At 38.7% G+C, this 22,059-nt stretch overlaps 1 protein-coding gene across 1 annotated transcript in view; it reads left to right on the top strand.

Moving 5' to 3' along the window:
* The window catches only part of YWHAE (tyrosine 3-monooxygenase/tryptophan 5-monooxygenase activation protein epsilon), a 45,394-nt gene extending 26,574 nt beyond the window's left edge, over window positions 1–18,820 (top strand). Inside the window, exons 2-6 of the mRNA XM_024734597.1 lie at window positions 6,862–7,061; window positions 9,442–9,548; window positions 10,396–10,602; window positions 12,932–13,068; window positions 17,850–18,820. Of these exons, the coding sequence (XP_024590365.1) occupies window positions 6,862–7,061; window positions 9,442–9,548; window positions 10,396–10,602; window positions 12,932–13,068; window positions 17,850–17,902 (704 nt within the window). The 3' untranslated portion in view covers window positions 17,903–18,820. The remainder of the gene's footprint in view (window positions 1–6,861; window positions 7,062–9,441; window positions 9,549–10,395; window positions 10,603–12,931; window positions 13,069–17,849) is intronic.
* The last annotated feature ends 3,239 nt before the right edge of the window (window positions 18,821–22,059 follow it).

Genomic DNA, 22,059 nt, shown 5'->3' with positions numbered 1-22,059 from the left:
ACACTACTTGGAAAGTTAGTTGAATGTGGTGGTTAAGAGGGAGCTCAGGCACTTAAGTTAGATTGTCTGGGTTCGAATTCTGGTTTTATCACTTAATAGCTGTGTGACTTTAGGCAAGTTACTTTTTCAGTTTTTTGTCTTTAAAGTCAGAATTATGTGTTCTGACAGCCGGCAGACATTTTTTTCCATGTTCAGAGAAATTATGGTTATGACCCTGTATACTTTGGTAGGAGGTACATGAGTCCCATCATCCAATACACAGCCTGCTTGTTTTCCTGTGACTGATTCTGAACAGTTTGCTTCCATCCTGAATCTGGCTCTTACTAGAAACTGTAGGCCCCCCTTTAGATTTTGTACTCTGTCTTTATAAAATTAAGACGATTGGACCTCAGCAGAGACCTGTTTTACCATCTGGCAGGGACAGTCTTGGGAGAATCAAGTTTACTGGGATGTTTACTACTAGGCATTGGCAATTAAGGTTTTTTTTAGATGTTGGGCGTAAGAGTTAATTAATTAATTTTTGCTGTGTTGGGTCTTTGTTTATGTGCGAGGGCTTTCTCTAGTTGTGGCAAATGGGGGCCACTCTTCATCGCGCTCTGCGGGCCTCTCACTCTAGCTGCCTCTCTTGTTGCGGAGCACAGGCTTCAGACGCACAGGCTCAGTAGTTGTGGCTCACAGGCCCTGTTACTCCGCGGCATGTGGGATCTTCCCAGAACCAGGGTTTGAACCCATGTTCCCTGCATTAGCAGGCAGATTCTCAACCACTGTGCCACCAGGGAAGCCCGGCAGTTAAGGTTTTTGAAGATAATGTTCTTGGAGGTTAACTTGTAGGTGGAAGAAGATGTAGGCAGGAATAAACCACATTTTAATGTATTAAGCATGTATGTCTGTTGTCATTGAAATCATTTATCTTGCATCTATTCTTTTTTTTTTTTTTTTTTTTTTTTTTGCTGTGCGCGGGCCTCTCACTGTTGTGGCCTCTCCCGTTGTGGAGCACAGGCTCCGGACGCACAAGCCCAGCGGCCATGGCTCACGGGCCCAGCCGCTCCGCGGCATGTGGGATCTTCCCGGACCGGGGCACGAACCTGTGTCCCCTGCATCGGCAGGCGGACTCTCAACCACTGCGCCACCAGGGAAGCCCTCTTGCATCTATTCTTATAAAAGCAAACGAAAGGATCCCCATACAGATGAATTCAAATAAATGTTCAAATCTGAGAAAATATGATTAAATCAGAGCATGACTGTGGAGTCAGAGTGCCTGTTGTAATCCACTGAATTTGTGATTTTGAGCAAGTTTCACCCCCACAGTTTTTCGTTTCCTTTTATAAAATGGGGATAATACTGGTACCTACTTCAAAGGTCTGTTCAGATTCAGTGCATTCAGATTCAGTGTCTGTTCCGGTGCAAAGCATTTGGAACAGTGCCTACCGTGAGGTGTTTTATTTGTGAATCAGTTTATTGAAGGAATGTGTAAATAGTTCAGAGAGCAAAAACCAAGAACCAAAGCTAAATTAAAGTTGGGGTGCAAAACATTTGACTCTCCTGGCAGGATAGTCAGTAACAAAAAGAAGTAAGCTGGTTTAATGTAATGGATGTCTAACTAGGCTATTACCACTCAATGAAGGAGAAATGACCTGGAACAAAACAAGCTTAGTATTTGGTTAAGATGTCCTTGGAGTTGTGAGGATTATAATGTTTCAGAGTTTCTGTAACAGTGGTGATTTTCAGTCAGCTACCCGTTGTCCCCAAACTATCAAGAGTCCCAGAAATGATATTTTATTGCCCAAAACTCATGTACCAAACTGCGCATCCACAAGTAGTGATTTGACCATGAGATGCAGTTCTCTGGTTCATAAATTGTGATCATATCTACTGCAGATAGATTTGACAGTCTTCTGCCATCTGAGAAATGCTGAGATCGCATTGATAAAATAGTTGCTGCAATAATGATTTCATGAAATACTAGTGTTTGAGAAGGTTGTGTGAATATAACTGGTGTTAGTCCTCTGCTGATGGAGGTTTTAAGGTTGTGACTAGTCTAGAGTTTTGGATGAATTAGGGTTTTCACATACTTTTGGGGTATATTATACTTAGGATTGTGTTTCTGTTGCTGGTGTAAAAAAAAAAGGATAAGGATGACACCAGTGTTACGGGAATTTCTCTATAGTCATAATTTGTACAAATTGGTACAAAGCCTGGTTGTAGAACTTTTAGCTCTTTTCTCTTCTGCTTCGTGCTACTACTATCCCTTAATCTAGTTCCTTTGCGAGTGAAGAAATTTCTGAAGATAAAGGGCTATGAGGAGTAGTTTGGCTTTTAAAAGTAACTACTATAACTCCGTAATAAAAAGGCAGATAACTCAAAAATTGTCATAACATCTGAATGGTATTTTCCAGAGAGCATACAGAAATGGCCAGTTAGCATATGAAAAGATGCTCAACATCATTAGCCATCAAGGAAATGCGAATCAAAATCAGAGATACCACTTCACGCCCACTAGGATGACTATTAAAAAAAAAAAGGGAACAAGTGTTGGTGAGAGTATGGAGGAATTAGACTCCTCCTCTATTGCTGGTGGAATGTAAAAATGGTGCAGCCCCTGTTAAAAAGTTCAGCAGTTCCTTCCTCAGAAAGTTATCACAGTTCCACTCCTTAAGTATATATTCAAGAGATTTGAATGCATACTTACATGAATGTTCATAGCAGCATTTTTCATAATAGCCAAAAAGTGGAAAGTCAACTCAAATGTCCATTAACTGATGAACGGATAAGTAAAATGTGGTATACACCTGTAGACATTCAGTAAATGAAGTATCGATAGATGCTGCACTATGGCTGAACCTTGAAACATGCTAAGTGAAAGAAGCCAGTTACAGAAGACAACATACTATATAGTTCCATTTATATGAAATGTCCAAATAGGTAAATCCATAGAGATGGAAAGTGGATTGGTGGTTGCCTAGGACTGAGGGATTTGGGGGTAAATGGGGAATGACTGCTAATGTGTATGGAGCTTTTCTTTTTCGAATGATGAAAAATGTTCTAAAATAGATTATAGTAATGGTTGTGCAAATTCTGTGAATATAACCACCATTGAATTGTATGCTTTAAATAGGTGAGTTGTATGTGAATTATAGATCAGTAAAGCTGTTATTTAATAATAACAGATAACTGCTACTTTTGTATTTGTACCACAGTCTTTTGTGCATTGTTTTGTGGCTTTTTCAATGAAGGGAATTGTATACTTACTTGAAGCTGGGATAGTAGAATATCATTGAGTATTTAAAATATATTTCTCCCCTCACATTGTAAAACTATTATATGATCATTGTTGAAAATTTCTAGAGCACAGAAAAATAAAAAAAATCTGTCATCTGGAATAGTACCCAGAGACATACCATTGTTAAATTTTTAGTGGTATTAGATATTTGGGTACAGTTTTTCCATATATAATGTTGCAGAGCGCTACAGTTTAAAAGAATTATGGTCTTTTTTTGGTGTAGCTACGTTACTTTTTAAATTGATTTGTTGTTGGAACAACTTAGATGAATTACTGGTTCACTTATGAGGCGTGTTTAATTTGTTGTTAGTTTTTGAGAACTAGTATGGCAGTGAGCTTGAAATGATACCCTCTTTACTCCACTGCCACTAAATTTAGGCTTTTTTACATGGCTGTGGTTAAAAAAAAAAAAATGGATGTTTCAAATGAATGTGCTCAGGCTCCCACAGATGGTCTTAAATATGCCTTAATACTTTTTTTTTTAATGCTTCAGGATTGCATTTAAAAAATTCAGCTGTATTGAGGTAAAATTTAAAATACGTTACTTATACACATAAAATTCATTGTTTTTTTAAAAATTATTTTTGGCTGAGTTGGGTCTTCGTTGCTGCGTGTGGGCTTTCTCTAGTTGCGGCGAGCGGGGTCTACTCTTCGTTGCGGTGCGTGGGCTTCTCAAATTGTGGTGGCTTCTCTTGTTGCGGAGCGCAGGCTCTAGGTGCGTGGGCTTCAGTAGTTGTGGCTCATGGTCTCTAGAGCGCAGGCTCCGTAGTTGTGGCGTGCGGGCTTAGTTGCTCCACGGCATGTGGGATCTTCCTGGACCAGGGCTCGAACCCGCTTCCCCTGAATTGGCAGGCGGATTCTTAACCACTGTGCCACCAGGGAAGTCCCAAATTCATTGTTTTGATAAATGTATTCAGTTGTGTAACCACCACGATAGAACAATTCTGTTACCCCCCCAAATTTCCCTTGTACTCCTTTGCTCACAAGCCTTTCACTTCACCCCCATATCTTGGTAACCACTTACTTGCTTTCTGCCTTTATAGTTTTGCATTTTCTATAACTTGATTTAAATGGAATCATAGTCCTTTTTGGTCTGGCTTTTTCCTTTTGTTTTTTTTTTTTTTTTTGCGGTACGCGGGCCTCTCACTGTTGTGGCCTCTCCCATCGCGGAGCACAGGCTCCGGACGCGCAGGCTCAGCGGCCATGGCTCACGGGCCCAGCCGCTCCGCGGCATGTGGGATCTTCCCGGACCGGGGCACGAACCCGTGTCCCCTGCATCGGCAGGCGGACTCTCAACCACTGTGCCACCAGGGAAGCCCTCCTTTTGTTTTTTTTTTTTTTTTTGCGGTACCCGGGCCTCTCACTGTTGTGGCCTCTCCCATCGCGGAGCACAGGCTCCGGACGCGCAGGCTCAGCGGCCATGGCTCACGGGCCCAGCCGCTCCGCGGCATGTGGGATCTTCCCGGACCGGGGCACGAACCCGTGTCCCCTGCATCGGCAGGCGGACTCTAAACCACTGCGCCACCAGGGAAGCCCCCCCTCCTTTTGTTTTTAAAAATACCTTTATGGGAGTATAATTGCTTTACAATGTTGTGTTAGTTTCTGTTGTACAACAAAGTGAGTCAGCTGTAAGTATACATATATCCCCATATCCCCTCCCTCTTGAGCCTCCCTCCCTGGTCTGGCTTTTTTCAATTAGCATGTTTTTTGAAATTCATCCATGTTGTTACTTGTATCAATAGTTCATTCTTGAGTAGTATTCCATTGTATGGATGGACATTTGGGTTGTTCTCACCTTTTGGCTATTATGAATAAAATTGCTGTGGACAGGTATGTAAAAAAGTCTTTGTGAAGATTATGTTCGTATCTCTTGGGTAATACCTAGGAGTGGGCTTGCTTAGTCTTACAGTGTTGAACTCTGTAAGAAACTACTGAATTGTTTTCTAAAGATCATACCATCTTAATATTTCTATCTAAGTTCTGTTTTTAAAAAATATTTATTTGGCTGGGTCAGGTCTTGGTTGAAGAACATGGGATCTTCTTTGCAGCATGCAGGATCTTTCGTTGCGGTGCGTGGGCTCTTTGTTGCGGCACACTTGCTTTTCTTTAGTTGTGGTGCGCGGGCACCAGAGTGCGTGGGCTCGGTAGTTGTGGCATGTAGGTTCTCTAGTTGTGGCTTGCGGGCTCAGTAGTTGCAGCACGTGGGCTCAGTAGTTGTGACACTTGGGCTTAGTTGCCCCCGCAGCATGTGGGATCTTAGTTCCCCGACCGGGGGCTGAACCCGAGTCCCCTGCATTGGAAGGTGGATTCTTAACCACTGCACCACCAGGGAACTCCCCCCACTATGTAACTTCTTGATATTCCTGAAAGGATAATTTTTGGAAACATATCATTTCCTGGGATTACACATAATTTATCATATCATTAAGCAGTGTTTCATAAAGTCACCATCTGCATTGTACTTTAAGGTATGCTTATGCTTAGAATGTGTGCTAAGGGTGCTTGTTAAAACGCAGATCCTTGGGTCTCATCACCAAAAATTCTGACACAGTAAAAGTTGGAGAGCCACATGCTAATATGGCACTTAGTCTTTTCTAAAAGCATAGTTTTCATTAATATATTTATTCAGTTAGTGTTTATTGAGCTGTTTTTGGCTCTTCCTTTGCATTCACGTACATTTTATTAACTATTTTTTCCTATATGTGGGATCACCCAAGGTTTATCTGGGCCCCTTTCTTTGCTCGCCACCTAGTGGTGACGAATAAGAGCCATACAAAACTTTACTGATGAATGAATGCATAGGAGGTGGACAGTGCCCTTCTAAAGGAGGAAGGATTGCAAATACCCAAAGATAAGTTTGTGTTTGTGACTAGCCAAATGCTCAGTATATGCTTGCTATATGAATGAATTCCCTTTTTTCCAGTGACTGCTTTTTGGGGAAGTTCAGTTTATTTGTATTGGGGAATAATTTGAGAGAAAATGCATTTTAGAGCCTGTAAATTTAAAACTTTTGTTTTAAACTGCCAGCTGAATTATTTTTACTGGGAAACGGATAGGTGTGCGCTCCTAGTTCTCTTAATATGGGAGAGATGCCTCCAAGCCATACTGAATTATACTTGATACTGTATGAAGTCATTTTGGTTCCATACAATTTATATTCTAGATACTATGTTTTCTGGGCTCTTAATTTACTTTATCTTTTACATGGTTTTAGTTTTTTACTCATACTAGTTTTGATGATTGTGAAGTTATTTTGTTAAAAATTTTTTTCTTTGCTTTACATTAGCTTGACAGCAAAAAGATCTACTGTGATAAGGATGTTACAGGGCTTCCCTGGTGGCGCAGTGGTTGAGAGTCTGCCTGCTGATGCAGGGGACGTGGGCTCGTGCCCCGGTCCGGGAGGATCCCGCATGCTGCGGAGCAGCTGGGCCCGTGAGCCATGGCCGCTGAGCCTGCACGTCTGGAGCCTGTGCTCCGCAACGGGAGAGGCCACAACAGTGAGAGGCCCACGTACTGCAAAAAAAAAAAGAATGTTTCAACAAAACATAGTTTGTACGGTCTCATTTTATTTTCACTTATAGAAATGGTGGAATCAATGAAGAAAGTAGCAGGGATGGATGTGGAGTTGACAGTTGAAGAAAGAAACCTCCTATCTGTTGCATATAAAAATGTGATTGGAGCTAGAAGAGCTTCCTGGAGGATAATCAGCAGCATTGAACAGAAAGAAGAAAACAAGGGAGGAGAAGACAAACTAAAAATGATTCGGGAATATCGGCAAATGGTGAGATTGTCATATCCTAGACAAGTTTAAAGAATGATGTCTTAGGTGGTGGACTGTTTAAATCATAGCCTAGTACACACATTGTTGTATACCTGTGTAATGTATATTTTACATTTTAATGTATTTACATCTTTCACCCACCTGGATTGGGAATTGTAGGCTATACAGTATTTCAGGACAGAGGAGAAGAACTTTTTTCCCTTGGAAGCTGCAGAGAGTAGTGCTGAGCACCACACAAGTAAAGAACTAATTTAATCTCTCTTTTTATTGTGGTAACTACAAAATACTTCCTTGAGTGACTTGAAATTACCATTCAGGACAATGTAACAAATATTTGTGTGCCTGTTATGTGCCACACCAGTTGCTAGGTGTTATGTGCAAAGTTGAGGCAGTTACAGTTAGTATCTTTATGGAAGATCAGTCTAGTCATTGTTTTTTTAATAGAATAGAAAGTATCAGAGGGCATTGGACGTTATTTCATAAAGTTATTGTTTCATATATTACATGTGGGTATATACGGATATGTAATGTTTTTATTGTGGGTTTTGGTCAAAAAAGTTTGATCTAGTGCAGTGGTTCTCAACCAGAGGTAACTTTGCTCCTCAGAGGACATTTGGCAATGTCTAGAGGCATTTTGGATTGTCACAACTTGACAGTTCTGCTGGTATTTTAGTGGGTGGAAATGAGGATACTGCTGAGCATCCTGTTATACATAGAATAGCCCCCCACTGTTGAGAAACTGATTCTAGTGGAACTGATTCTCAACACACTCTTAAGAGTACAGTGAGGGAAATAACAGAAGCAGTCACAAAGTTAGCATGGGGAGTAGTAAATTTGGTAGGGGGAGGGAAAAGGGAAACGTTTACTGACTAACATGGGGAGATATTTGTAATATATATAATTGTGCAAGGTACTGTATTTAATCTTCAAATGACCGTGTAAAGGGTATTTCTCCAGTTCATAGATGGGAAAACAGAGGTGTTCTGAGTGATTAAGTAACATGCCTGGGGTTACAGAGAAGGTGGTTAGCTGGTACCAGTGTGACCATTACTTTCAAATATGTTGAAAAAAGAATATGGATTGTCGGTAGACAAGTTTGGTGTCTCAGAGGGATGAGGAAATGAGCAAGTGCTAAAGAGGTAAGTCTGTGAACTAGATTGTGGGATTTGGGATAAGTAGGAAAGGAAGCAGGAAGCAAAGAGAGGAACTGATAAATTGGGAGAAGATGAAAGAGTCAAGAGGCTGGAATTTAAGACTTCCAGGATAGAACAGCACAGTTAGGAGTATGGACAGGTGAGGGTCATGGAGTTGAGATGAAGGAACTGTGTTGAAAGGAACATGATAATACCTTGGTGTGATACCCGGAACTGGAGAGGTAAGCTGTAGATACTCAGTGAATGTGGGTGAAGAGCCTGTGGAGATCTACTGATAACAGAAATTGAGAAATTAAAACATAGTGGATGAGCTTCCAAGGAGGAAGGGTTTGGAGTATTAGGAGAGCAGTCATACTGAGTCAGTGAGGAGTTAAGAGAGTCAGAAATCATCCTTCTCTTAGAGCAGTCTGTCTTTACTTGAAAAGCCATGAAGAAGATAGTTCATTCAGGAGAAAGCTGGTTTTACTTAGGATTAGAAAGAGATTATAGGAGAAGAGAGAGTGGGCAAATTATTTACAGTGGGAAGGAGGAGGTTCCAGAGGGCATGAAATGGATTTGGGAAGGTTGAACAATGTCACTGTAGTAATAGAAAATGGAGAGCAGACTGTGCATACATGTGGAGGAGTAGTGTGCGTTCTGGGCACGATAAACGACTTGGGACGAGTGGCAGTATTTCCTTCAGTTTACAGATTTTTGGTGTTGTAACTGGCTATGGATCTACCACTCAGGTGGTTGGCTGTTGAGCATAGTAGTGGTTAGAAATGGTGAGCCTTGGAAGCAGAATACCTTCGTTTGAATTTTTATTCCATCCCTTACAAACTGTGACTAACCATGCAACCTTACCTGGGTTCAAGTTCTCACTCTGCCTCTAAGTTCTTTAAGTTAGTGATCTTTGGACGAATATAGTAATCTTTGTTTTCCCATTAAGTGGAGACAATACTTGCTACCTTGTTAAAGAAGCTACTTAATATAAATGTGCTGCACTTAATAAGTAGTAATCACTGTTCTGTAGTTGAACTGTGAGGTTTTTTTTAAGCACTTAAGTAATGGCACTTAGGAAGAAAGACTTTCCATAAACCGGACACAGCTTGTCTCTGCTTTTTTATCAAGAGAGGGAAGGGGGTTTGGAGAGGGAGGAGTATGCATGTTCTCTTCTCCAAAACCAGAGATACAATGTGATAATTTATATATAATTTCTTAAACAATTTTTTTGACTTTATTTTCAGGTTGAGACTGAGCTAAAGTTAATCTGTTGTGACATTCTGGATGTACTGGACAAACACCTCATTCCAGCAGCTAACACTGGCGAGTCCAAGGTTTTCTATTATAAAATGTAGGTTCTATACTAGAAGGGAAAATGTCAGATTAAATGTTGGCTCTCTTAGAATCATCACTTTTTAATGTAGATTTACAACATTTTATTTAATGTTGGAAAGATAGTTACGGGAGGAGTGAGTCTCAAGAATTAAATGAATTTTTGAATACTCATTTGCAGATTCACTGCTAAGAATCAATAGTACTGCATTTAAGGTGGTCAGACTATTACTGTAAAAATGTGCTAAGTTTCGCTTTACCTATTCATAGTCATTTGCTTGTGTGGGGCTGCCCCCCTAGCTACAAGCAGTGCATTACACAGTTCAGTCTTTTTATTTTTTTTTGCGGTACGCGGGCCTCTCACCGCTGCGGCCCCTCCCGCCGCGGAGCACAGGCTCTGGACGCGCAGGCCCAGCGGCCATGGCTCACAGGCCCAGCCACTCCGCAGCACGAACCCGCGTCCCCCGCATCGGCAGGCGGACCCCCAACCACTGTGCCACCAGGGAAGCCCCACAGTTCAGTCTTAACAATTTATATGGAAGTTTTATTTCATGATTAACAAACTGTTGTGCCATTCTTTGGAACCACTTTTTATATTTAATTCTCATCAAGTGATAAATTTGTTTTTTGAGCCTTTTCAGTTAATTTCTCTAGGATTTGGCTTATATTTGGCAGTGTGAAATCTCTGAGGAGGAAAACTAAATAGATGAGTCAGTCATTCCTGAAAGAGGCTTTTTGAAATTATTGAAGTATACCGGTTTCATATTTTTGTCACATATGTGATCTTATGTAATACAGAAAACTTTTAACAACTTATTTAAAAAGCATTATTCCTAATTCTGTGTTTTGTTTTTGTTTTGTTTTAGGAAAGGGGACTACCACAGGTATCTGGCTGAATTTGCCACAGGAAATGACAGGAAGGAAGCTGCGGAGAACAGCCTAGTGGCTTATAAAGCTGCTAGTGATATTGCAATGACAGAACTTCCACCAACACATCCCATTCGCTTAGGTCTTGCTCTCAATTTTTCCGTATTCTACTATGAAATTCTTAATTCCCCTGACCGTGCCTGCAGGTAGGTAATGAAGGAGAACAAACGCTCTCCTTATGAAAGTAAAAAAGGGTTACAAAGGAGAATAGTAACTTGTTTTTTGTCTTGTTCCTTGGGACTGCCTTCATTGGCTTGGCCCTGTAATAAAGAATTATTCTGGCTTTTAATGCAGCTGTTTTGAATGATATAAAGACAGACCTATCTCATTTCACTAGGATAGCAGTTAGGATAATTATGTTGATGGGGAAAAAATTGATTGGTAGATTGAAAAGAATCTTGTTACAGAGTAAGAGGAAGGAATGAGGAATTTTCATAATAGAATTATCTTCATTTCTGTATATTAGCTTTCAGTCTTTATAGCATGTGTTTAATATAGTTATGCTCTTAGTGTATATGTCATTTTGTATTTTCTATCATAAAATTTGGCATCCTATTGACGTATGTAAAAGTACTCCCCCATTTATACTTCAGATTGTTCCCTTTTTTTTCTTTTTTTTGGGGGGGGGGGTACGCAGGCCTCTCACTGTTGTGGCCTCTCCCATTGCGGAGCACAGGCTCCGGACGCGCAGGCTTAGCGGCCATGGCTCAAGGGCCCAGCCGCTCCACAGCATGTGGGATCTTCCCGGACCGGGCCACGAACCCATGTCCCCTGCATCGGCAGGCGGACTCTCAACCACTGCGCCACCAGGGAAGCCCTGTTCCCAATTTTTGATACACATATAAATTTAAGGAATATCTTTATGTACATAGCTTTTTACTTTTTAAATATACATAACATGAAGTTTAGCGTTTTTTTTTTTTAAATTAATTAATTTATTGGCTGCATTGGGTCTTCATTGCGGTGTGTGGGCTTCTCGTTGCGGTGGCTTCTTTTGTTGCGGAGCACAGGCTCTAGGTGCGTGGGTTTCAGTAGTTGTGGCTTGCGGGCTCTAGAGCACAGGCTCAGGAGTTGTAGCACATGGGCTTAGTTGCTCTGCAGCATGTGGGATCTTCCCGGACCAGGGCTCGAACCCCTGTCCCCTGCATTGGCAGGCGGGTTCTTAACCACTGCGCCACCAGGGAAGCCCTAGCATTTTGTTTTTAAATGTGCAATTCAGTGGTATTAAGTACACACACAATATTGTCTGTCAACACTATTTCTAAAACTTCTTCATCACGTGAAACAAACAGATCACTAAACAATAACTCCATATTTCCTTCTGCCCCAGTCCCTGGTAATCTCTACTTCCTGTCTTTATGAGTTTGCCTATTTTAGATATCTCATATAATAGGAATAATATATTTGTTCTTTGTAACTTCAGTGTTCTTGAGTATGTAGGAATCAGATATTCCATGAAAGGAGAGATTTTCCTGATGTAAGGTGGATTCATTTGAATGCAAATAAATATTAATTTATCTGAAAATATTCTAAATGTTGCTAGTCGAGTTTGTCCAAACAGGTAATATGTCTTGTCTAATAAAGAAGCTATAGCTGTTTAGCTGATAGTACTGGTTGAATCTCTCGTTGCCATTCTCCAGGCTAGCTGTCCCACACGTAGCTTCAACTTAGTCCTTTCCATGCTTTTGCTTTAATCGGAAGTGTGCTATTTGTGCTCTTTTCCTACCCATTAATTAGTTCAAATATGACTTCCCCATTTGCTCCTCCTCTTGGGTCCCTAAAGTACTTTCTCCAGGATAGCACTTCATCCTCCTATTATAGTATTTATGTGTCAGTCCCTCTATTCTTAGATGTTTTAAAAAGTTCATTGTGGACCCAGGTTATGTCTCTCTTTCCTCTTTTCTTTTCCCCACCCGTGTCCATCGTCACTTGGTGTACATAGTACACAGTACTCAATAAGTGAATGTGAATTTTGTTTCATTTTAACTGTAGTAATTCGCTTATATGATCACATTTTTGTGAGTTTTAGATTGCCTAGTTTTCTTCCTTGCTCCATTAACATTAAATTCTGTTGGATTAAATTGTGATACTGTCTCAGAATTTTCTTTTTGCATTAAAACTTTGGTGAACTGTTGACTAGAATTTGGAAATACCTTTAATATGCATGTATTTTGGTGGTGAATTAGAATGGGATTAGGTCTGCTTGTCAAAAGCATAGTCATAAGTGGAACTCCAAAAGTTCCACTAGTTCCAAAGTTGCTGGATTACAAAATTAAAAAGGGAATTAATAGGAAGTTAATTTTCATCAGTTACATCTGCTTTTCCTTTATTTCAGTGCCTAAACCCAAGCATTCAGTGTCAATATTACTGTGTGATAACTGAAGAAAAGACTGAAATTTAACTTATGTCATTTCCAATTCTGGTTTTGGACTTTTTTAGTTTATTTTTGTAATACATTTATGTAAACACTTGTAGGTTGGCAAAAGCAGCTTTTGATGATGCAATTGCAGAACTGGATACGCTGAGTGAAGAAAGCTATAAGGACTCTACGCTTATCATGCAGTTGTTACGTGATAATCTGACACTATGGACTTCAGACATGCAGGGTGATGGTAAGGAGACTGAAGTTAAAGTGTTGTCTCTTTCAGTTGTTGGATCTGTTTACTCTTAGAAGTTGGAATTTCTTTACATTAAGCTACAATTCAGATTCAACAGCCTTTCCTCCAAACTATCAAATTTTGATTACTGCCTTTACCGGAAATGATATCAAAGTACAGTCTTCCATTTTGGTCTGTAAGATGATAAAAGACATGTTTGGGAAAGGGGATCTTTTGTTAATATTCAAAGATTGAAAGTTTTGCCTCTAATACTGTTTGGTAAACTTAGTTTACCTCTTCTCTCACACTGTGTTTTGAAAGATGGAGGGAGAGGAAGCAGTTCATATTATCATTCCTCAGATTCAATTTTAGGGGGTCTAAGGTTAATTGTATTTGATTGTCATGATCACTGCTTTGGCTGAGTGGTAATCCTCAGGTTAAAACTAGATGGTTAGGGGGAAGGGTAAGCTGTGACAAAGTGAGAGAGTGGCATGGACATATATACACTACCAAACGTAAAATAGCTAGTGGGAAGCAGCTGCATGGCACAGGGAGATCAGCTTGGTGCTTTGTGACCACCTAGAGGGGTGGGATAGGGAGGGTGGGAGGGAGGGAGACACAAGAGGGAAGAGATATGGGAATATATGTATATGTATAACTGATTCACTTTGTTATAAAGCAGAAACTAACACACCATTGTAAAGCAATTATACTTCAATAAAGATGTTAAAAGAAAACAAAAACAACTAGATGGTTATAAGCAGATGTTTATGAAGCATCTTTTCTGTGTGGAAATCTTTTATCTAAAAAAAGAACTAGTGTTACCTCTGTATTCTACACAACAAATGGCATGTCCTGCCCATAGGTCCTTATTTAAGAGGTCTGGTGTAGTGTCTTGTTTTCTAGCGTTGCAGTTGTAAATAGTTACTAGAATATTTTATAAAATTTAATCTTGTGATGGGCGGTGGGGTGGGGTGGGTGCTTAATGTTTCTTCCAGTTGTAAAAGGCCAAATTTGTCACGTTTCTTGATTTTAAAGGATATTTTATTCTGCCCATTTCTAAAGAATTGTTTTAATCCATGATACACCATTGAAGGAGGGGGGATGGGACAGGGAGATGGACACAGACTAGTGTGGCATGATAATTATGAGAGTTTTTGTAATTGGTGGTGGTGATATGGGGAGTGGAAATAAAGTTTCTTGTCATTTTCAGCTACAGATCCTTTAAGAGTGTATTACCCAAACTGAAGCATATGTTGTATTGCTTGAGGCTAGCTGTACTTTCCGTTGGTCAAACCAACATGTTGTACTGTATTTGGAAGCATACTTTTAAAAGATGTATTTGAAAATGGGTGTCAGGGCATGTAGGTTGGCAGTGGAAGGATAGAGTCAGATTTTAGAATTACCTTGAGTCATGGTACTGAAGTGAGAATTAGGTGACTCAGCTTCTAAAGTGCACCAGCTTGATGAACTATTTAGAAACTTGACTAGGGTTGGCATGAGATACGTGGCACATGTGACCTACTTGCGCACTTTACTGACAAAGCCAGATGGAGTCACAGACGACTTTTCATTCAACACAGCACTTGAGGGGCAACCAGTACCAGTCTGTGGGACTCAAAACCAATTTAACTATCTCTGAACTAATGACTAAGGTTCCTTCCAGCTTTAAATTCTATTGTATTCTAACAATAACTACTAAGAAGAATGGCCAAATAGCTGTGGACTCTTCACAGTCACCCCCAGCTCAGAGAAGACTAATATCTCTGCCTGTTTGAGGGGATAAAAGGAAAGCATGTGGAGAGTTTGGTAAGCGGTTATTGACCTCTAAGTAAGCTCTATACCCCTTTGACCTCTGGGGATGTTTTTTTGAGGGTGAAAAGTAACAAAAAGAAGGTGACTTTGAAAAGCAATTTTTTTTAGACATTTGATGCCAGCTCTTATAACTAAGTTGCTAGACTACAAAAATAAAGTATATTTTTCATTATCACTCATAACCAGGAATTGATTGAGGGTAGACTGTATGTCACTCCATTTTTATACAGAACCAAAGATATGCTTTTTCTTGGTTATCGAGCATTGTTTTATGAAATGGATCATTTAAAAATAGGGTATCTTTAGATTTGTTACGTTTTCATAATTGGGAAGGTTCTTTGTACAAAATGTTTTATTACATTTTAGGGTAGATTTCTCTTTGATCCTAAAAGACTTAAAAATCTAGTGAAATTCAGTTGCCTCAGTTCCTTTTCATTTTGTAAATTGACCAATTAATTAAATTTGGTTGAAACAGATTGATTTTCATTTAAGAGGTTTGTCACAAAATATTTGGAATTAAGAAGCAGTTTAATGTGAAAAATTCAAGTGGTCTATCTTGAAATTTTAGCAATATTAAGCTATCTGAATTTACAAATCGTTGTCGGTACTAGGAAATTATTTGCCAGTTTTGCTAAAAGGTAGAGTATTACATGTTTCATTAAATTGGTTTTGTGATTTAGAATCAATGCTGAATGTAGAAGAATTTTGGTCATGAAATTGGTCAGGATGTTACTTGCATTTATTTTAAGGATTATTTAGATGGTTTTCTCCTTTTTTACTTTAAATATGAAAAATGGTGTCAAAAACCTTTTGAATTGAGGGTTTCTAAAGGAAGAAGTATATATTCACAAGCCTTTACTTACACGTTTATATGTTATTAACAGCAGAGTATGTTAATGTCTGTCTGGGCCTTTTGAAACATAATTCTTTAGAGGGAGCACCACTTTTTCTCATCAAGCGATTTCAGTCCTTTTCTCTTAACCTGTGGTCAGAGGACTGTTAAATACACAAGTCCATAGAGAGGAAATGTGTTCGCTCTGCCAGTTCCCCTCCTCCCCTCCAAATCTAGAAACTGGGCAAAGAAATATGTATCTGAAGAACCCTTTTTGCCCCCCTTCTGTATACCTTTTAAGAGGATATTATTACATCCTCTTAAAAAGGAACAGATTATTTCTTAGAGTGAAGTTCATACAAAGTAAAAGGATCAAAATCTGACTCCCCTAAATCATTGATGTTTCCTTTGTCCTGCTCTTGGTTTATTTTTCTTGTAATGTTGCTTTCATATGATTGTTCTCCTTCCCTTTCTCCTTGCAATATAGATTCCTAAAGGAAAATCCAACTCTTCCTTTCCTAAAAACTCTACTTTGTAAGTCATTATCATGGCACAGTGAATTCTGCTTTTAGTTTTGGTTCTTCACTAATCATGCCTGCATATCATCATCTTGTCGCTTAAAAAACTGCCTGTTCTACATTCCAGGATGTGAAACCTTCTAAGACATTTATGATCTGCTACCCCTGTCTACCTCTGTTTGGGTGTGACTTATGTGACAGTATTTTTATGCCAAAGTTACTTGGAACTTTTGGCAAATCTAATGGTTGCTTATGAGTAAATTAGAGTGTGCTCTGTTGTTGTATGTTAACCATATTTTGGCAGTGTATGGCTGTTAAAAATGAGAGTGAACGTTCCTATCATTTCCTAAGTTTGAATACATTATTCTTTGGGGGAACAGTTGGGTGGACCATCATTTTTTCCCTCAGTAAATAGTTACTTTTGTCTTTCCTTGCACGTCTTTTTCTAAATGTGATTCAAAAATCTTTATGTACATTAAGTACTTTTACACAATGTCAAATATTTTTATCACAAAAATGTTAAAATGACTGAAACTATCTTTACTTAACCCTTATTGCCATGACAGCATTTATTGTATCAAGGTCTTTAAGACTGTTTAAAAGCATTCCTCAGAGTTTTGCTTTATGTCTGTAGGCAGCCAGTCTTAGTGTCATTTGTCCATTCTAATTAAGTAATTTAACAAGCACTATGAATGGATAGGTTGTCTGAACTTTCATATAATGATTGTTGGGTTAGTTCATTGATTTTCATTTATTTTGATCAAACTAGTAACTACATAGGAATTACAAGTGGTTTGTTAAGAAGAATGTAACTTTTACACGTTTATTTTTTGGCAGAAGCCTGCATGCTTCCTTATTATGGCTGACTTATTTAATGCTTATTAATAGGTAGATGATTCTCTGGTAAATAGGCTGGCTTTCTGTTGCATGTCATAGTGCAGTTGAAACTCCTCAGGCTTATCATCGTGTTCAAAGGGAAAAGAAAAGTGGCATGAGAGAACTGGTCCAAATGCCCTTCTTTAATAACCTCAGTGGTCTGGTTTACTTTGAGCATGCTGTTCCACTCTGGAGTGAGAAATTGTGATTATGGTTTGGTGTGACTGTCCAGGATACAAAATGTGTAAAATATTCGTTTACAAAAGCAGAATCCTCCCTCTAAAACTATAGAACTCCTTTGAAGAATTTTACTGCTCAGTTCTCTTACTGAAACATTTCTACTAATGGGGCCTGCAGAAAAATTAGATTTTGCAGAAAATTATAACATACTTTTGGTTCTTGAAGAGGTGAGGTTATTGAGAAAGAGTATTTTGACTCAAGGTATACATGAAAGCTTGAAAATCATTTTAACAATATGGTTACCTGGCTGTCTGTCTAAGAGCTTTTTTAGCATAAAAACACTGACTTTAACTATGCATCAGTTTTTTTTCATCCTGTTGATCATTCAGGACCTTGATCCAGCAGCACCTCTTGGCTTAGGCATCTCAGGTGTCAAGGTAGAAATCCTTTGCCTGTCTGTGTTTAAACCAATTGTAGCAAATATAAGGAGTCTTTATGCTTGGAATGATACCTTTGTGACCACAACAGCCTAGTTTAGTCATTATGAAATAATTAACTGTCATTCTTCTTTGCAGGTGAAGAGCAGAATAAAGAAGCGCTGCAGGATGTGGAAGATGAAAATCAGTGAGACATAAAAGCCAACAAGAGAAACCATCTCTGACCACCCCACACGTTCCCATCCCACCCCTCTTGGAAATTCCCCCATTGTCACTGAGAACCACCAAATCTGACTTTTACATTTGGTCTCAGAATTTAGGTTCCTGCCCTGTTGGTTTTTTTTTTTTTTTTTTTTTTTTTAAAAAAAAAAAAACAGTTTTCAAAAGTTCTTAAAGGCAAGAGTGAATTTCTGTGGATTTTACTGGTCCCAGCTTTTAGGTTCTTTAAGACACTAACAGGACTGCATAGAGGCTTTTTCAGCATTACTGTATTGTCTCCTGCCAGATGTGGCAAGATCACCATTAGAAATGGAAATTACATTTGAAAGCCATTAGACTTTTAGGTGATGCAAGCATCTAAGAGAAAAGTTAATCACACTATAGAGGTGTATGTGGTATCATTTTCCCTTTTTCTAATTGTTTAAATTGAACTTTATACCAATGTTTAAAATTAATTGGATGTTAGCTTGAGGTGGTTAAGGTTGTTTGAGGAGTTTGTTGTAATGGTTTTGCTGTAAAAAGTGTTTCAAACTCTGCTGAAATGTTGCTGAAAAGCATGGTGCTGGTAACAGTTCAACAATCCGTGGCTGCTCATTCTTGCCTACTTTACTCTCCCTCTGAAGCAGGTTAGCATTGAAGGTGGTAATGGAAAAGCCTGCATGCGTGTTCAATTCTTTGTTTCTTCTCCTTCCCTCTCCCCCTGGGCCCCGCCCCTCCCCTCCTTCGCTCGCTCAACCTCTTTTGTTCAGTATGTGTAACTTGAAGCTAATTTGTACTACTGGATATCTGACTGGAGCCACAGATACAGAATCTGTATTGTTCTTACTGAAACACAGCATGGATTAACATTAAACTTAAATAAAACAAACCTAAATTAAAAATGCCAAACATCATTGCGCCTCCATCCTTTATCCTTCTAAAATAAAATCTCTAGTCTGAACATATTGTTTGCCTGAATGTGAAAAAGATCCCATTTATTTTTTTCCTTCCGTAAATCACTTGTCTGTTTCCCAAAAATGATGTATATTTCTGGGGGGAAAATACCTGTAACCTGGTTGTGAAGAACAAGTATAAGTAGTGCAAGTATCCTGTCTTCTAAACCAGATAACAACACAATGTTTATTTTAATCATTAAAGTGCAAGTGTGTATTTATAATACAAGGTGTAATTGTGGATCATCTAGCATGGACTTTTTGGGGTTGTGCAACGAAAGGCTGAATATGTGAATATGTCAGAATAATCCTTCTTAGGCTGAGGGAAAAATCCCCCCTGCCCCAATCAGTGACAGGAGCAGAGAAGAATGATTAAATTCATTCCCAGTAGTACACGTACATATGGTAAAACAATAGTATGGTAGTCCCCTTTATTAGAAACACTCAATGTAAGTAATATCTTCCAGAGATCATATACATCACTGTATATAGATATTTAGTTAGTATAGATCATTGTCAGGCATTGAGATCTGTCTCATTCAAATGACTGCCTCACATCCATGTACTCCTGATTTTTGGAAAAAAAAAAAACCAGTTGACTACTTTTGGACATTCAGATTATTTCCAGCCTTGCTGTTGTAAATGGTGCTGCAGTAAATGCATGTGTATCTGTATGATACATTTCTAGATTTCCTGTGTTAGAAAACATATACTTTTCAATTGGTAAATACTATCTCCCTCCAAGAATTGTTCGACATTATAGCCCCATCAACAGTGTATGAGACTACTAGCTTCACCACACTTGACTTGTTGCTAAATGAGATGTTGACACCAAAAGTATAACTTGGGCTTGAGTTCTTCGTAGTAAAGACTTGGGAAATCAGTAGATTAGTGATGTACTAGTAGTTCTTACTAAAATAAGTGTATGTAGAATAAACAATGTTTTCGTGAATTGCTTTTCTGTCAGATAATTGGAGACGATTGTATATAAATTGTACTCTTTGGAGCTACCTTCAAGAGATAATCAGATTTGTTTTTTTTCCAGCAGTAATGTTGCCAAGTGTTGTCTGCTGCATCTCAGTCCAAAACTAGAGGAATTTGTTGAGCTCTATCACAGATTTTTAAAGAAACTGCTAATAGATTAGATTCAGGGTTTTGCGGGCTGCTCCCACACTAAACACTAATGTGTGAATGCCTGGACTTGGAAGAGTTTGAATGAACACGTAGGTAATCTTTTTACAAAATAATCTGGTTTGTGGAGGTGATTCTGCCAAGTTGGGTTGTCACATGAATTTGTTTAGTGAAAGAGTTTCTTAGTTGACTATGTAGACTTCTATTTGTGTTCAGCAAATTCAGGATGCCATGAGCATTTTCAGTGGTGTGGCAATCTTGGTATGGAGAAAAAAGGACTTGCCATCCAAAGAAATTAATGAAGGCACTTAGGAAGGACAGTGGTGATCAGTACAGGTCTTTAGAAAGATCCCTATCAAAGATTGGAAGACAGCGAGCGAAGACTGCAGAAAGGTGACAGCCCTGTGAGGACAGTGTTACTTCACTTCCTATATCTGTTGTCTGGGAGGTGGAGTGTTTGTTTCAGCTCCTGGTTTAGTCATCTGTGAGGATCAGTTGATTTTGATAGAAACTTGAGTTACCATTACAACTTGAATGCAGTTGTTTTGATTTTTTGGTAATTGCTTTGAAAAAGGTTTTAAATTCAAAGGTTTTCTAAAATGTTAGGAGCAGTAATAAATGGGTTTATACCCATACTTGGGTTCTGTGATGGGTGGCCAGAAAAGAAGATCTCCAAAATTATATTTTGCTGCTTTCTAGGAAGACGAGAATTGTAAGTTAGATCATAGTAAGGGCGTGTTGATGGAATAATATAAACAGTGACTCCTGCTCCCAAAGAATGCCACTTGAGAGTTTTACAAAACAAAATCCCATATTAGTTGCTATGCTGTTGATCCTAGGACAGTAGAAGAGTGGTCATGCTGAAAAAATTGCATAAAGATGAATCTTGTTTTGTTTTGAAATTTTTAACAAGTTCACAGGGATCTCTGGTAAAATTCTGGGATGCTTCATTAAAATAATTGATTTTCCTTCTTTGATTTGGATTTAAAGTTTTATTTTCCCCCTTGAAATTTTTTTAAAAATTGAGGTCTAGTTGATTTGTAATGTTAATGAGTTTCAGGTGTACAACAGTTTTTAAAGGTTATACTCCATTTATAGTTAAAATGTTGGCTATATGTATAGTTTACCTCTTAATTCCCTACCTGTATCACGCCCCTTCCCCCTTCCTCTGCCTACTGTAAAGGAATTGCGAGCTTTTAGAGGAAGTGGTGATACTGGATCCAACCCAGATCAGCAAAATTAAACCGTCCAACAAGATAAGACATATCTCTCATTTCTTTGAGTTCCTAGACTTGTGATTGGTATTGACAACTAATAGCTAACATTGAGTATCAGCTATGTACCAGGCACTGTGCTCATTAGGCAGTGTCTAGCACATAGGTGCTTGATAATTAGGTAAGTTTTCCATCTGCGTTTTTTAAATTGGAAAACTGGGATGGGAGAAGCTGAGGTACTTGTCCAAAGCCACAAAGCTAGTAGTATTCAAACAGGATTCAGAGTTGGGTTTGTATGACTGAAGAGCGCATGCTCTTAACCATTAAGCATTCTCTTTCTTTTAGGCTGTTAGTGTTTTATTGAAATATATTTTCCCTACCCTAAAGTGATCATCTAAAAAATACATTTTAACATTTCTGAGATCAGTATATGGTTTACAATCGATATATGCCTTTTTGAAAAGCTATAGTAGACATTAAGCTGTAGTATAAATAATTCATATTAGAATTGAGGAAATAGAATATAAATGGTAAATATATTTAGGGTTCTTCAGTGGCTGCTGTCTAAAAAGAGGATTACTGCCTAGATTAATTTTTTTGGCAGTTTGTTTCTTAATCTGTAGCTTAATTTAGAAATTTAAAAATCAGTTTTTTTTTTTAACAGGTGGAGCAATTCTTCCAATTTAAAACAGTTTAGCTTGGACAAGTAGAGCCATAATCCAAATAGATAACCAGTGATTATGGATTGTCAAGTTGCTGCAGTGCTGTGACTGAGTTTTCCAGATAACCTAAGTCTTACTGTTCTTAAAAAGTTCTTGGGTTTTGGACATTTGTTTCTCACATAATTGATGT

This window comes from Neophocaena asiaeorientalis, unplaced genomic scaffold, assembly GCF_003031525.2.
Source record: "Neophocaena asiaeorientalis asiaeorientalis breed wild unplaced genomic scaffold, Neophocaena_asiaeorientalis_V1.1 scaffold129, whole genome shotgun sequence".
Taxonomy (NCBI): Eukaryota; Metazoa; Chordata; class Mammalia; order Artiodactyla; family Phocoenidae; genus Neophocaena; species Neophocaena asiaeorientalis.
This window is presented reverse-complemented; position numbering and strand designations above follow the sequence as displayed.